Here is a 16,558-nt window from a genome sequence, read left to right as displayed (position 1 = left end):
AAGTTCTGAAAGTGAAGCATAGAGTGAACCAGAACAAGTTTCTGGTTACAACAGACTACTTGCCACATTAAAGGATGTCTCCAAGGAAGATGAGGAGGAGGAAGAGGAAGAAGACAGTGTTATAGATGAGACAGAAATGAATCTTGAAGATGGCGATAGTGACATCATTGTGGAGGAAGAGATGGCAGTAGAGTCTACTGACATGCAGAAGAGTAAGTGTCTTTGATGTGGGTTTATCATCTTTGCAGGGACCACAGACAGATTGCCCCAGGGGCAGGGTGCCTTGTACCACAGAGCTGGGTGAAAGCATATGGATTCAAAGCAGAGATTCTTAACATTGTTGGGCTCTGTGATATCTTCAAGAATCTGATGAAAACACAGGACCCTCTGGCCATAAAAATGCAGAAATGACATTTTTGCTTATGATTTCCAGGATTTCATCAATCCTACTTCAAATTCCCCTGATTGGGAGGAAAGGGAACATAATTCTGTTTTTGTAATGGTCTCAATTTATGAAAGATTATTGTTCCTGCCTTAGAGGAACCAAGTTTAATGGAAGATAGACATAAAACATACAAAACTGGGCCTCCCTGGTGGCGCAGTGGTTGAGAGTCCGCCTGCCGATGCAGGGGATACGGGTTCGTGCCCCGGTCTGGGAGGATCCCATATGCCGCGGAGCGGCTGGGCCCGTGAGCCATGGCTGCTGAGCCTGCGCATCCGGAGCCTGTGCTCCGCAACGGGAGAGGCCACAACAGTGAGAGGCCCGCATACCACAAAAAAAAAAAAAAAAAAAAAAACATACAAAACTTTTCAAGCATCAAATCTGAATGGAACCGATAAATATAAGGTGTTAAAGAGATGCAAAGTGGTCACATGCTGCCAGGGTGAATGAGGGGAGGCTTCAGAGAAGAGCTGGGATTGAAAGCTCAAAGGAACTCTGTCTCACTCAGACATCTAGGTGACTATTTTTTTTAATTATTATTAATTTATTAAAAAAAAAAACACAGGATGGCAAATAGTTATACAATAAATAGTAATGACACAAGAATTCGTTTAAGAGTATTGTCGGCCACCAGGGCATCTACATAATATTTGGAAAGCAATAGTGCACATGTGTGTGAGACAGATGGTTTACTCAGCCTGCAGACCGAACTTGGTGCATATGGCTTCAAGGACATCGTCCATAGCCACCCAATGTGAGCCGTGAGGTAATGCTCTGTTTCTCCCCTAAGCTCCCTCTGATCTTTGTGTATGTGTACTTTTCACAAACCACCTTAGATTAGCTATCCATGTGTCCTTCTCCTCAGCTCAATTATAAGTCCTCAAGAACATGCATCTCATTTCCCAAGAAGTCTCTCGAAATGAGCATCCCTGGCCTCATCAGCCTCGTGAGACTAACTAGAGCAACTCACCAAGGAAACTCAGCTGCCTTCTCATCGCATCTACTTTATGGCAGAAATAGGTTATGTCTATAAAGGAGATTTATACTGCAGCATAGTTCCAAACAAAATGTTGGCTCTAACCAAATAATGAAGGCTAATAACAACAATGTGTTAGGTTTCTGGCCAGGCTTAAAATGGCTGGCAAGATCGGTTCTCAACATGTGCAACATTTAAATTAGAAAGGCATGGAGCAACATTTCACATCTTACTTGTTGAGAGAAAAATAAATGGAAGAGGGCAGATCCCTATCCACAAGTATGCAGAAATCAATTAGAATAACTGTAGCTTGCAAATCAGAGAACACTCCCTGCCTGTCTGCAATAGTTACTTGGCTTCTATTAGCTAAGCCAGCATCCTGTGCTATCTTGCTTGCCATCCTGCCTCTAACTTCCTTCCCAGATTCTCAAATCACATTGATCTTGAAGCAAGGCTTCTAAAGGTTTCGGAAGGAACTTTTCAAAATCTATTTGTGTCAGAATCTAGTTCCTATGCCCAAGATAGGAACATATAGTATTAGAACAGGCAAAGAGGAGCTGAGTAGTGCCTACTTATGGAGGTCTGTGAGCAGAGGCTGGCTCACCTGTCAGGAGAGATGTGCCCTGTCACAGGCTACCACACGTGACTGCTCAAGTCTCTTCTGTTAACATCTTAAAACTCTATAATAATTAGAGTGAACATGATCCCAAAGTTATCCTTCACACAGACATTAATGCCAAAAAATCCATACCCCCTTTTAGGATTTCAATACTGACAACAGCAGATGTCATATGAAAATCTCTGGCAAAAATACAGGAATAAACAAAACGAGAAAGAACAGGTTAATTAAACAACAGTACATTTAGATGATGGCTATCAAATTGCTCCCCAAAATCAGGTAGTAGAAGAATATTTACTAGCATGAGGAAATGTTCACGACATATCATGAAGGAAAAGACCAAGTGTATCATACAGATTATGATTTTGGTAATATAAATGTACATGTAGGCATTAAAAGCATTGGAAGGTCACAGATTGAATGTTAATGGTGGCAAAATATTTGATTTTATGGAAGATTAATTTCTTTTGTGCTTTTTCTATGCTTTCCAAGTTTTCTATAATAAGCATTTTAATATTTTTTCTGTCTATATATATATATGTGCGTGTGTGTGTGTATATATATATATAAAATACAGAACTATTTTCTAGACTTGCATCAAGAACATAAACAGCAAACCACACAAACAAACAAGATAACCAGAGAGAGTAATTTTTTGTATGTGTACAGTGCTTTGGTGCAACTGGCTCTGAAAGAGGCTGTGAGCCCAGAAAAAATGTTTTTAAAACATCAGTAAAGGGTTCAGAGAATACAGCTAGTGCTACTTGGAAGACATGCTACATATTCTGAGTTTCAATGCTGTCCACACCCTGGACTCAGTAAGACGCACGCTGGAATAGGACAAAAATGACGCAGGAACCTCGGCTCGTTCAGGCCACGCTGTGATGAAGTCTGAGATGCACAGTTCCCCGGCCCTTCCCCCTGCCCTCATCTGCCCTCTGCCCCTTTGCATCACTGTTTGAATCCTGTCTCTACTATTCCGCTAAGAGACCTTGGACAAGTTATTTAATTTCTTTCAACCTCAGGTTGCTCATCTGTTAAAACAGAATAATAAATGTACCCATCTTGCTGTTTTAACTTTTGAATATTACATAGGATAATATGTGTAAAGCATTCACACAGTTCCTGGCACGTAAGTATTCACTAAACAGTAGCTATTTTTGTTAACAAACAAACAAAAATATGAAGTATTTAAATTACTGTGGAGGTAAGTTATATTTCTTGTGTATGTGTGTCCCACAGATGATTGAGTCTGTTTCTAGGTAAAATACTTCAGCAATTTTATAGTAGTAGCAGTTCAGCTGAAGAGAACTGGCTGCCAGCCGTCACCAACTGACCAATATGGAGACAAACCCAAAGCAAAGCTGAAATGCCAAATTCAGCCTGGTGATCTGTAGTACCACTCAGGGGTCCTCTTCTCAAGGTAACTGTTTCCTGCTGGTTCACTTACCTATTCATCAGTTACTTTGCTTCATTCAAAAAATATGCGTGTTGGGCTTCCCTGGTGGCGCAGTGGTTGAGAGTCTGCCTGCCGATGCAGGGGACGCAGGTTCGTGCCCCGGTCCGGGAAGATCCCACACGCCGCGGAGCAGCTGGGCCCGTGAGCCATGGCTGCTGAGCCTGTGCGTCCGGAGCCTGTGCTCCGCAACGGGAGAGGCCACAACAGTGAGAGGCCCGCGTACCGCAAAAAAAAAAAAAAAAAAAAGGGTGTGTTCACAGTATATCCCAAAGAAAGATATGGGAGTGCCATAGTGTCCCCCAAGGGCACAGATATGGTGCATTCACAATTCACCTCAAGGGCATGGACATGATCAGGTCAGGTCACTACCTTGCTAATCCCTAATCTTTGTAAGAGTGTGTGTGTGTGCGCACGCATACGTGTACAAAGAAACGATAAAATTCAACATGATGACTGCCTTAGTAAGAGGTCTATACTTAGTACTCAGGAAGCAAATGGGGAGCATTATCTCTGGGACAGCTTCACAGAAAAAGGAAAATATGAGTCAGTCTCACTAAATAAACAAAGGTTTACCTGTAAAGATGAGGGGAGGCAGAAGCCACTGCAAGGCTGGGCACCAAAGCATCAGAGGACACACTGGGCTTGCAATCTTGAGGTGCCTGAGTACTAACATGACAGGAATTGCCAACAATGATGAAGCACTAATGTGCGTCAAGCTTCTTATCTCAGAAACTCCTTACAACTCTGTGAGGGAGCTGATGGTATTATCCCTAGTTTATGGATGGCAAAATGGACGCTTTGGGAAGTTAAATAGCTCATCCTGGGTTGCACACATTGTATATGATGGAACCTGCACCGGAACTCAGGTGTTATGCTACTCTCCGAGGGAGTGAAGCAGGAAAAGCGGTTATAAAAGGCCTTGCATGCTATGCTCCAGAGTGTGACCTTCACCCGGAGTTATTCCGTGGTTTTCAAACTTTGAGACACCAAAAAATTTGTTCAAAGGAAAAAAAAAAGAAATATCAAACAGAATGTGCAAGTGACATAAAACAAAACTGTGGGGATCTTGGGGGAGGGGCCCACAAGAAGACTGAAGACCCTTATGGCTCCTAGGGAAACAGTTTGAAAACCTCTGCAGTAGGCAATTGGGAAGTGAGTTGGTACAGTTTGTGGTTTTGAAAGGAATGGGTAAGTCATGTGTAGGAGCACCCGACAGGAAGAGATTAAAGTTAGCAAAGTCAAAAAGTTCCTGTCATGGTCTGAGTGAGGGGTGATGAAACCGAGGAGGGGGACTTCCCTTGGACGTGGTGCCTGGCTGAATCTGAGGACAAGAGAAGGAATCAAAGGTCACTGTGACACTTCTAGTTTAGGAAACTAGAATAATGTGAGATCATTAGCTAAGATGAAGACACCACAGGAGGAAAAGGCTTAGCAGTGGGAAGGTAACAAAAACAGCTGTCGTGCCTGCCGAACTTCTCTGCCTGCAGTGAGGAGTGAAGGTGTGCAGGTCTGGAGCCTGGAACAGCAGCTGGAGACAGGGGTCTGGGTGTGCAGGGAGAGGCTGAGGCAGTGGGAGCACATGAGGTCGCCCAGGAGGGCTGCAAGCAGGAAAGGAGAACCAACCTGAGGGTGAGCAGGGAGGAAGCGCTGCAGGCAACGAGTGCTCAGAGAGGCACAGGAGAAGGTGGCAAGGAGCCAAGATGACCTCAGATAGAAAAAGTGGTCAGTGGGACCAAATGCCCAGGAGACATGAGATAGGATGAGCTGGGGAGGCCGTGGCGGGAGTGACCTTGGTGGGAGCAGCTGCAGTGGTTTTTGTTAAAGAAAGAGACCTCTTAGAAACCTTCTATTCCTGAGATACATTGCTAAAAACTGGTTTCTGCTCATTTTTCTCCGGGTCATATTTCCACAATACATTCTCCTTCCTCTAATGCAAAAAAGCTTTGGAACAAAACATGACTTAATTCAAAAAAAACTTATATTGAAATAATATTTCTGAAATATACCATTGATATACAATATCACAGACAATCTGCCAGGGTATTCTGAGTTTCTGCTTCCACGCTTCAAGCATTTTTAAATGTTAAAACCCACTACACATTTTGTTTCCTAAATTGGATTAAAAAGCAATTTTATACTCTGTCAATCAGCTTTACCAAGATATAAAGGGAGGCCTGCATTAGTGTTTGCAAGAAATAGAATTGCCATCATTATAACAAGGTCCTGTGGACACTCCATTGGCATATACATTTACCAGGATGTTTTCCCCCACGAGCCTTTCGAAATCCCCCTGAAATTTTAGATTAACATGATATGAGCTTTTTAAAAAAAAATGCAAATTTTTAATGGGAATGCATTTCTGTCATAACATTCTTCATTCTTTGCTCTCCATTTTTCTCATGACTTTCTTTCCATACTCCGATATAATTTAAAAACTAGATCTTCACCTCAATATTCTGTCAAGCTCAGGCTGCTCTGCTGGTAAATAAGCTTTAGGAGCATGGTGAGCCCCCTTCCGCCAGCACCCTCAGGGTGCCAACTGCACCCCCTGCTGGTCCCTGGGTGGGCCCAGTAAGATGAGCCCGAGGTTTAATAGTGCCGGGATTTTAGGCAAGATGAAGAAGAAAGCTTTCCCCCATCGGTGCTGGTGATTTTTCTTGATTTTTCTCCCTTGATAGCTCCACCCACAACACCTAAGCATCACAAGTAGCTGGGGCTCAGCATGGGTGTAGGGCCTCCTGTTCTATGCGTGGGACCTCGCAAGCTGGGGGTTTTCCTGTGGTGGTGGTGAGGGCTCACAGGCTTCTCTCTGTATGCAGAGGTGCCTTGGGGTTGCAGGGCTACCAGCCTTCTCATTCCAGTTTCATCACAGTGGTTCTACTCTTAATTACTTTGTTCATTCAGGTTTCACATAAGATTGCGTTAGGAGGGAAAAACTGTTTATTGCTTTAAAAATAATAAATCATTATTAATTAGTTTGTCGTTCCTGTTTTGTTTGGGTTTTTTTTTTTTTTTTTTTTTTTTTGGTGGCGGAAGCAGGAATGGCTATGCTAGAACAAGAATACAAGGCAGAGGTCAGAAATGGGTACCTCTTAATCAGCAAAGGACTTAGCCAGCAGTTACAAACTGGAAATCCCTGAAGACAACAGATGCAGCCAGAACGTGCTAGAGCCTCCTCTCAAATCTGGAGGCCTGAGGAGAACCTGTGGGTACTCCAGGTCGGGGCACTGTAGCGCCACTGTTACACTCTATGGTTATCCTTCTTCAGACTAGGGTGGTCCAAGGAGTACCATGAATGCATGTTTCTAGGCAGCCTCTACTTCCACCCAGCATGCAAGTGCAGAAATAGAGCTGAAGGTACAAGGGAAGCGGCGATGAAAGGGCCAGCACGTATCACGCACCTACTATGCACTGAACGAGTTACACAGTGTAATTCCACTTACTTTTCAACAACCTTATGAAGACTTCACTCTTATCCCCATTTTGTCAAAATGGAAACAGGCAGGGAGCTAATTAACTCATACTTCCCTCTGGTCCCATGGACAGGAAGTGGGTGTCCTTGTTTTGAACACTTTTGAACTCTTTCAATAATACTTGATAGGTCTGCCTACCTTTATGTTGGTACCCTTTGCACCATCATTGTAATTAATGCTTTCTCAGTAATAATAGCAACTCTACATACTTGGCCTGACAATTCGGACACGCACATGGCTGAAAATGTTCCACATTACTAGTAGTGGCAAAGGAATGCAAAGTAAAAGGAGAGAATTCCATCTGTACTTAATAAAATCATAATTTTTTTTTCCTTCTCTCACTCTCTCTGTTTCGTTTTTGTTTTTAGACAAACTGCTAAATGCTGGCGAAGGTGTGATGAAATGGAAAAGTAGGAGTCACCAGCTGATGGGAGTGTAAACTGCTACAATTTTTTTGGTAAGCAACTTGGCAATAAATATCAAGAACCCTGAAGTGCTTCTACATGTTACTCAGTCATTCTCATTCTGTAAATTTATCCTAAGAAAATAATCTTAAAGACCAAAAAATCTTTATGCCCAAAGAGGTTCACTATTGGAGTTGACCGCAACCTGATGTCTACAATTAGAGGATGCAAGAACCAAATCACTCTCTTCAACAAATGTTGCTGGAAAAACTGGGTATCCACACAAAAGAATAAAACTGGACCCATATCTTACCCCACAGGCAAAAATCAACTCAAAATGCATTAAGAGTTAAACATAGGGGAAAAAAATTCCCAACACTGGTCTTGGCAATGATTGCTTGGATATGATACCAAAAGCACTGGCAACAAAAGCAAAAGTAGACAAGTGGGACTACATCGAAATAAAAAGCTTCTGCACAGCGAAGGAAACAATCAACAGAGTGAAAAGGCAACCTATGAAATGGGAGAAAATACCTGTAAACCATAGCTGAAAAGGAGTTAATACCCAAATAAATAAGGAACTCTTCCAACTCAGTGTTTAAAAATAACCTGATTTAAGAGTGAGCAAAGGACTTGAAATGCCATTTCTCCAAAGAAGACATACAATGATCAACAGGTACATGAAAAGGTAACATCACAGATCATCAGGGAAATGTAAATCAAAAGCACAATAAGATATCACCTCACACATGTTAGGATGGCCACTATCAAAAAAATAGAATATGACAAGTGTTAGCAAGGAAGTGGAGAAACTAGAACTTCTGTGCACTGTTGGGGGAATGTAAAATGGTGCAGCCGATACGAAGAGCCCTCAAAAAATTAAAAACATGATCCAGAAATCACACTTCTGGGGATTCATCTTAAAGAACTGAAAACAGAATCCTGAAGAGATATTTACACTCCCATGTTCACTGCAGCATTATTCACAATGGCTGAGAAGTGGAAACAACCTAAATTTCCATCAGCAAATGCACGAATAAAGAAAATGTGATATATATATATATATATGCACACACACACACACACACAATGGAATATTATTTAGTCTTAAAAAAGAAAGAAATCCTGCCTTATGCTACAATATGGATGAACTTGGAGGACATCAGGCTAAGTGAAATAAGCCAGTAACAGAAGGACAAATACTGCATGATTCCACCTATATGAGGTAGTGAAAGGAGTAAAATGCATAGAAGCAGAAAGTAGAATGGTGGCTACCAGGGCCTGGGAGGAGGGAGAAATGCACAGTTGCTGTTCGACTGGAATAAAGTGTCTGTCACGAAGATGAAAAGGTTCTAGAGATCTGGTGTACAACGATGGGCTTACAGTTAACAACGCCGTGCTGTATACTTAAAATTTTGTTAAGAGCACAGATTTTATGTTATGTGCTTTTTATAACAAAAAAAGGAAGTAAATCATCCAGAGAATATTTTTAAATGTTTGAAGGCACATGGCTAAAAGACTTGCATTTTACTGTTAAGTTAGAGGATAACCATTTTAAGGTCAAAGAACTCTGAAAATCTGATGATCCTCCCCCAGAAGGAATAAATTTACCCCCAATTCCCAACCATAAAGTCCAACTGAAGCGTCCCATGTTAATTTTTTAAAATATGAATATGCTATGTGATTAGGATTCCTAAGTATGAAAAATGCATAGAAAAAAGGCTAGAAAAAATAGTCTTAAATATGACTAGATATGATGGGATTATGAATGACTTTATTCTTTTCTCAAATATAAAAATTATTATTATAATACCACTACAGAGGGAAAAACCATATCTAATACTGCTTGTAACAAACCAATAATTTAGTCTTTTTTTGGAAATTTGCCAAAATGAAATTTATCTTTAGCACCCTGAAGGAGTGAATGTAACATCCTGCAAACCAAAAATGTGTCTCTTTACAGGGAGAGTCTTGCGGTGGAGATGTAGCATACTAAGAGCACATAAGCACTAATTAACTTAGGTCTGTGTAAAGTAATGGATCACTGATAGAAATGTGTCCCTCCCACATAAACCTTGTCCAGCTGAGTAAGAGCAGGGCGGGTGAGGAAGCACATTTTCCGGGAAAGTGGAAGAAAAAAACTGAAGCTAAAAATCCATTAAACAGTATATAGCAATACAACATAACAATACATAAAGATATAGAACAGAGCTGAACTTACCCTTCATTTGTCCAGCATTACATGAGTGACATTTTCTTTAAAAAAATGGAGAAACTCTCTTTAAACTCAAAACTCCTATTTTAATCACATTAAATGGGAAAGTCCTCTAATGGTTTAAAGATTTGTCTACTTCAACTGTGTACCCAGTTCTTGAAAATCACCAGCATGATTAAGATCCTAATACCCCTAGTCATTCTCAAAAAGAGGTGAACAGTAAGCACATAATCAATGCACTGTAGTGAGAGACCAGAGGGGGAAGACTGACTCTGGGACAAGGAGAGTACAGGCTTCCTGGTGGTGACTTGTAATGGTGGGGGTGAAGGATGAGGAGGACTGCCTCCGAAGAAGCAAAGAGGGAAGAGGAGAAGAATGTTTCTGGAACAGTAAGAGGACTGTTGGAAGGATCTAGAAAAAAATGAAAAACAAGTTGGGTTAGATGATGAGGGGTCCTGAAGAACTATCCAAGGAGTTGGTACCTTCCATAGGGTTGGGGACACTGCTGCACTTCCTTGGGAGGGGAGTAACACAATTCGATTTGTAGTATGAGCCTATGGGCTGCTTCCTCCTTATAATCTGCTGCAATCTAAAGCTTCAGAAATCCTCATGTTTAGAATCTAACGGCTTCAGAGGCTTTGCTTCAGAACAGAGATCCATGGCTTTTTACTACTGTTATTTATTTCCCAGTCCTGCGATGTGGTTAGGAGCTATACTCCCTACTCCTCATGTTTGCAGGTAAAGAGTTCCTAAGAATAACCCTCCTGGGGTAAATAACTAATATTTATCACTGGATGTTGAAATATTAACTATGCTTACTGGGATACCAGTTGGAACTAAGATGGAAATTTATGGAAGGCAGTTCACAGTTATCATATTTGGTATTTTTTTCTCCTTCCAAGCAGACTATAATTGGGTAAAACAGCGTGTATATACTGAAAATTCCTGTGGTGGGCCACTGACAACTTCCTGTGAAAGAGAGAAAGAAGCTGTGGCAGTGTTTAAGACATGATAATATCCTGAAGAAATCTGAATTGTCTACAGGGAATTGAGTGCCTTGGGAAGGGATGTGGCCACCATCATTTGAGGGTTCAAGCCTAGGCTGGTCTGCCACCTGGTGGGATCTGGGGGTCGGTGGAGGGAGATGTTTAAGAGCTGGATAACCCAGAATCAGTTCAGGCTCTGTCATTTACTTCCTGTGTGACCAAGAGCGGATTACTTAACCTCTCCAAACCTGCAGTGCCCTCATCTATGTAGCAGGGATAATAATATGACACACCTCACAATGTTGTTATGAAAAATAAATGAGATGGCATATGTAGTTCAGTTAGCACTGTGCTTGCCACATAGTAAACATTAATAGAAACCAAAAATAAACATAATTATCATAGTATCATTATGAGGAGAGATTTAAGCTTAAAATGGGAAGGTGTCCTACATGACATTTAAGATCCCTTCTTACAACAAGAATCTATGTGTTTATATCCTCCACTGATGTTTCATTAGAATTAAGGCTATTCTCTGCCTGAAAAGCCATATACATATATATACACACACACATACATGCACGTGCACGTGTATGTGCATTCGTGGTCGTGTGGATGTGTGCACATATGCACGTGTGTGTGCATGTCTACTAAAGTATTAGCAAGCAGTCCAACAAACAGAACACGTACAAAAGATGTTTATAGCAGCCTGCATATGGTACACGAGTACCAGAGGCTTGTGATTAATTCTGAACATATGAGGTCAGTGGCTCACAGGGCCTTTTCCCCACAGAAATGTCAATAATGAGGAGGATCTGGAAACAAGCTTCCCCCTCAGCACAATCACCAACAAAGCAAAGTGATGGAGAATCAGTTTACTTACATGCCCTATCTTCTCTCAGTTTAATGATTAGAAGGTAAAGTGAAATCAAATTATTTCAACTTTTTCAAATTAGTTCCACTTTTAGAAGACTTCTATTTTGCAAGTAGAATGCAGTTGACCGAGGTTAAATTCTTCCATGGCAGCTTTAAGCTATTTCTTAGGGCTTTTACTACTCTTCTGCAGGCTCAACCATTTAAGACCATTATCTAGAATTAAACGACAGCTTCAATTAAAATACCTAACCAACAAGTATTGTTCCAGTTTTCTATCTTGTGTCCCAGGATTACAAGGCTCAGGTTGGTATAACTGGAAAAATTAAGATTCAGGTCCCATACTTGAGGAGCTGCCAACAAGCCAAATATTAATAATTTTAATAATTTACAAACATATAGTACTAAGTATTTTCAAAGAACTTCGAACATATTATCTCACTTGATCTTTATCACAGAAGATAGGTGAGGCGTATATTTTTATCTTCATTTGGAAGATGAGGGAAAACTTTTGAGTTCAGAGATGCTAAACCCAAGATCCCATGGCTAATAAATGACAGAGCCAGATTTGGAACCCAAGTGTTTGTCTCAGAATCTAGGACTCTATTGCCCAATACTACTTTTAAAAGAGCCTTATTTATTTTAAGGCTATTTTATGAGCTACAGAGCTCATAAAATAGCTCTGTAGTTAGAGAATGGTATTCAATAAATATTAATTGATGACCTAAGTTTACTGTAATTCAGGACAATATTTTCATGATTAGTTTTACATTTTAATCAAATTTGAATAAACATTTTTTAACTTAGCTGAAAAAATATTAAATAGATATATTTTATACCACCCTATATACAATACCTAAGTCTACAAATACTATGTTGGTCACTATCCACTGAAACTAGAGTGGATAAATACATCCTTCTGCAAATATGGCACTGTGCACCACTCTTCAATTTCCTGTTTTGTGAAAAGATGACCGCGACCTGAGTAAAACCTCAGGAATGATATTAGATCACTTATCTTTGTCACTCTGGATATCAACAAATTAAAGTAGGCAACTCCATAAATCATCACACAGGCACACATACACGCACCCAACCCCACCCTTTTGCTACAGTACTGCAACAAAATAAGAAAACAGCCTTCCTTTGTCATTTTTCACCAGTGAAAGTCTTCATCAGACATTTTCCCAAGAAAACTGTCTTGTAGTACCTGATGTGAACTGCAGGGGGTTTCCCAGAGGTCAAAGTGTGCTTTATAATATCAAGGAACTGAAAATGGCCCTCAGCAATGTGCCTATCATGTAGTAGGTACTCAAATACAGCTAAGTCATGAACACACACTCCTCTTCTGAATAAAAGATTACAGAAATATCCTCTGCCATGATTTGACTCCCTTAAAATCAAATTCTTAAAAAAATATATGGGAAATATTGCATATTTATAAATAGGTCAGTCATGTGGTTAACAAGACAAATATTTCCTACTATATATATACCTATTAAAATGGCACTCACAAGTCAAAAGAAAACTACTTCTTCATACTTTGAGGTTTTCCTCATTATTTGCTGGCCAATACTGATTAACTATCATTTACTTATGGAGATACAGAATGTCGTATTAGTATTTTTTACCACTTTTATTCACAACAAGGTTCATTTCTCGAGTTGGTTCTAAGTAAGACTATAACTGGGGTGCAATTCCTATCAAATGCATCAACACCCTTGGGATCTCCATATGTTGTCACTTTCAGGCTTCCTGACCTGGCCTGCCTAAGCTAGGTCTATCAATTTACCCTTACTGTATGAAGCCCGAAAATGGGCCCCAAAGCCTCTTAAATGTAGCTTTTACTTAAAAACAAGGCTAATAAGCAAAGGCTCTACAGGGCCTCAGCATTCATTGATTGCAATTCATGTTTTTATAACCGGTGCATTCTAGACATGACATTGTGGTCACTGAACACTCTGCTATCATAACGAGTTCCTATGGGGATTCCACAGACTCACTTTTGGCACATGAGGATTGAATTCCACAGCTCTATGAATGGCCTCTACTGCATTCATCTCTGCTGTGCTCAGCCCCCGCCGAGATGCAGCCTCGGGAGAGAATCTGAAAAGCAGAAAGACAAACACCATCCAGTTGGGACCACTGCTTGGGCATTACCCTGGAAAGGCATCTACACATCAAGGGCCCAGAAAACCACAGCGAGGCAAAGGCATGAGCTCTGCAAACCTCCACTACACAGAACCTCTGAGTGACCCCTCAGACAGAGGCCAACAAAAACCCCAGCAGAAGCAGAAAGCGTGCTTGCATCTAATCGCGGCAGGAATTAAATTCAGCTGTGAAGTCTCTCTGTCTAAATAGCTAATCTAAGTTTTCTAGGAGGTACCTGCTTAGGTCAGGGGAGGGGGTAGGACTGACAAGGGCAGACAGTGTAGGAAAAAGAGAAAACTAGGTTACAGAAGAGCGCACTTGGTTAAAAACAGAACTGGGGAGAATTTTAAAGGAGGCTCCCAACCCAATGTCAGTGCTGCGATGGAGGGTTAAGTCTTGCAGCTTCAGCAGCAGGCGAGCCTGCTTGGGGCTGTTCCGGCAGGGGGAGTGTGCATGCCCAAACTGCGGGCGAGACACCTGCCCAAGTGAATGAAAAAAACCAGACCATGCAATCTCTTTCTCACCTCACACCCAGGGCTAACTCCAGAGCTGTGCTTGGCAGGCAGACACCACAGGGGAAGCTGTGACAACCCTGGCCCTGCCCTCCCAAGCTGGAGTCGCTGTGTAGGGAGAAAAGATGTTGCAGTAGGTACTGGCGATCTACAGGATAAAAAAGAATGAAAGAAAATTACTTCGGTCTTGAAGTGCACACACACTTAACAGCAAACCTGTCTGACACAGCAGAGGCTGTTTTCTTTTCCTGTTATCTGCTTTTCAGTGCTACCGAGGGAGTGTATCGGGAAGTGTAAGCGTTTATGAACTCAAAACCAGTTAAGCCATCTGTTTTCTTTCACCTGCCAGTCATCTTGGGTGTTTATGGAAATTCTCTATACCATAGTCACCTGCCTGAACAAAACGGGCAAATGTCCCACTGTGATGGTGACTCAAGGTAAACGGATCCTGGGTGGGGAGTTAGTTTGGAATTGATGAGATTAAGGAAAGGGAGATGACCATCCCCTTTTGCCATATTAATATGTTTGTTATGACTACTACCCCGACCTGGACTGCTGGAGGAAGAGGAATATGCAAAAAAATGAATCAAAGAAGGTATTTTGTGTAAGTCCCAAGCAGGCCTTTTGGTATCTACTGTCTGGCAAAAAAAAAATAAAAATAAAAGTCACCTCAGAGGCATGGAGTTTCATATAAATCCCTCTTTAGGAACCCACACACCATTACAATACCTGGCGATATACATTCCCTCCTTCTAGTAGTGAAAGAAAAGAAAATGCAGGTTTTGGAAAATGCATGCTCATAAGCAGGGGTCTCATAGACTAAGAAAAACTTGCAGAGAAAGCCCTCAGAGACAACACATCTCCTTCGGTCCAGACCAGCATCTGTACTGCACAGGCTACTATCCACTTACTTGTCAGAGACAGCTCTTGCTTTGAGCAAGGCCGCTGTGTAGCATATTGTTGCCGACTTTGGTAAGCTTATATCTGTTAGAGAGAAAAAAAGTAGGAACTGTTATAAGTCTGTACAAACAAAGAGCAATGATTTTTTAATACACTAGCATTTTAATCATGTAAGCCTAAAGAGCATAAATTAAGAATATTTTAACTGTTCCTTATGTATCCAAGTGGTACATGAAACTAAGGGTAATTCATACTTTTGTGAATAATTCAAATTTCAAATCTACCACACTGTTCAGCAATCATCTTTTATTTAAAATAAGGATTTTTCATATGTTGAGTTTATTTAAGCAGAGAATAGTTATAAATACATAAATCTAAATATTACATGAATAGTCTTGATATCAAGAAAGGCAAATAGGACTTCTTTGTTAACTTATAAAATTTCTCAAGAGGCATATGAAATATTAAAGTGAAAAAATATTACCTGGATTTTTTTTAATATAAGGTTTTTTAGTGATAAATAAATTTATTTAAAAATTATTCTTTAGTGGTCAGATTTAAACCAGATTTCATGAAATTTATATTCAGTTTTTTTGTTAAAATTGGAAAGAGAAATCTTTATGAGGATATACATGAAATCTTTATAAAACTATACAATTTTTGTTCATTCAAACCCATGATAAAACCCCTTTCATATGAAGCCTAATTTGTTGCCCAGAAAAACAGTTCCTTTCAGTTTGTATAGAAAATTTCAGATGGAGGGGTGGGAACGGGTACCAGATTCAGATAGAGTTTACAGGCAAATAAAAGCACAGAGTACAACTAAGAGGAGATAAATGCAAAGAGGGTAGTCCCTCTGGGGGCAGGGGGTAGGACTTGTTTTTAAATAATGATCCTATTTCGCACCAGAACTGTCTTTCTTTAACACTAAGACTAGGTAAAAATATGCCATTCCCAGGTGCTACAAAGTTCACCCGAGGTTAGAAGAACTCTTAACACCTGGAACACCCTCCAAGTTTCTTTCTGGCTGTTTTCAACTTTAGAAGAATTACATTACGGTAGGGATGAAAAGGAAAGTCCATAACTAGACAAAAGACAACAGCAGAAGAAAATAATTTCATAAAAGAAAAACAATCTTTCATTCAATAATGAGTATTTACCACCAATTCCAACATGAGGAATTTCTCTTTGAGGGAAATTTCAATGACATTGATAAAATACAAATAATCAGAGAAAATACCAACACAGAATTGAAAGGGAGGGAGGTCTTTGTAACCCTGATCTCATAAATTATATTCAAACAAAATTTCAGCACCATATGCATACTGTAAAATGGTGTGCTTATGACTAAGAAGGAAAAAAAATGTCACACTCATGGATTTGTCTTGCTGCTTCTCCAACATATAAACATTTAACCACTTCCCAGTATGTGAAATCAATCCAGGAATCAATTATCTTGTTTGCTAGGGTCCACTTATTGATTGTTACTGGAAGATAATAAAAAAAAATTGCAGATAATACACATTCTACTTAAAAGTTCAGACCTTT

General features: G+C 40.4%; 1 protein-coding gene across 5 annotated transcripts in view; it reads right to left on the bottom strand.

Moving 5' to 3' along the window:
• Window positions 1–16,558, bottom strand: part of ST7 (suppression of tumorigenicity 7) — a gene marked incomplete at both ends in the record, with an annotated part of 268,832 nt that overhangs the window by 31,369 nt on the left and 220,905 nt on the right. For all 5 annotated transcript variants that reach the window (XM_079710992.1, XM_079710993.1, XM_079710995.1 and 2 more), the window contains 2 exons: window positions 13,451–13,553; window positions 15,022–15,094. In XM_079710992.1, the coding sequence (XP_079567118.1) occupies window positions 13,451–13,553; window positions 15,022–15,094 (176 nt within the window). The remainder of the gene's footprint in view (window positions 1–13,450; window positions 13,554–15,021; window positions 15,095–16,558) is intronic.

Source organism: Hyperoodon ampullatus (genome assembly GCF_949752795.1).
Source record: "Hyperoodon ampullatus genome assembly, chromosome: 9".
NCBI lineage: Eukaryota > Metazoa > Chordata > Mammalia > Artiodactyla > Ziphiidae > Hyperoodon > Hyperoodon ampullatus.
Note: the sequence above shows the minus strand (reverse complement) of the source record. Positions and strands in the feature narration are given on the sequence as shown.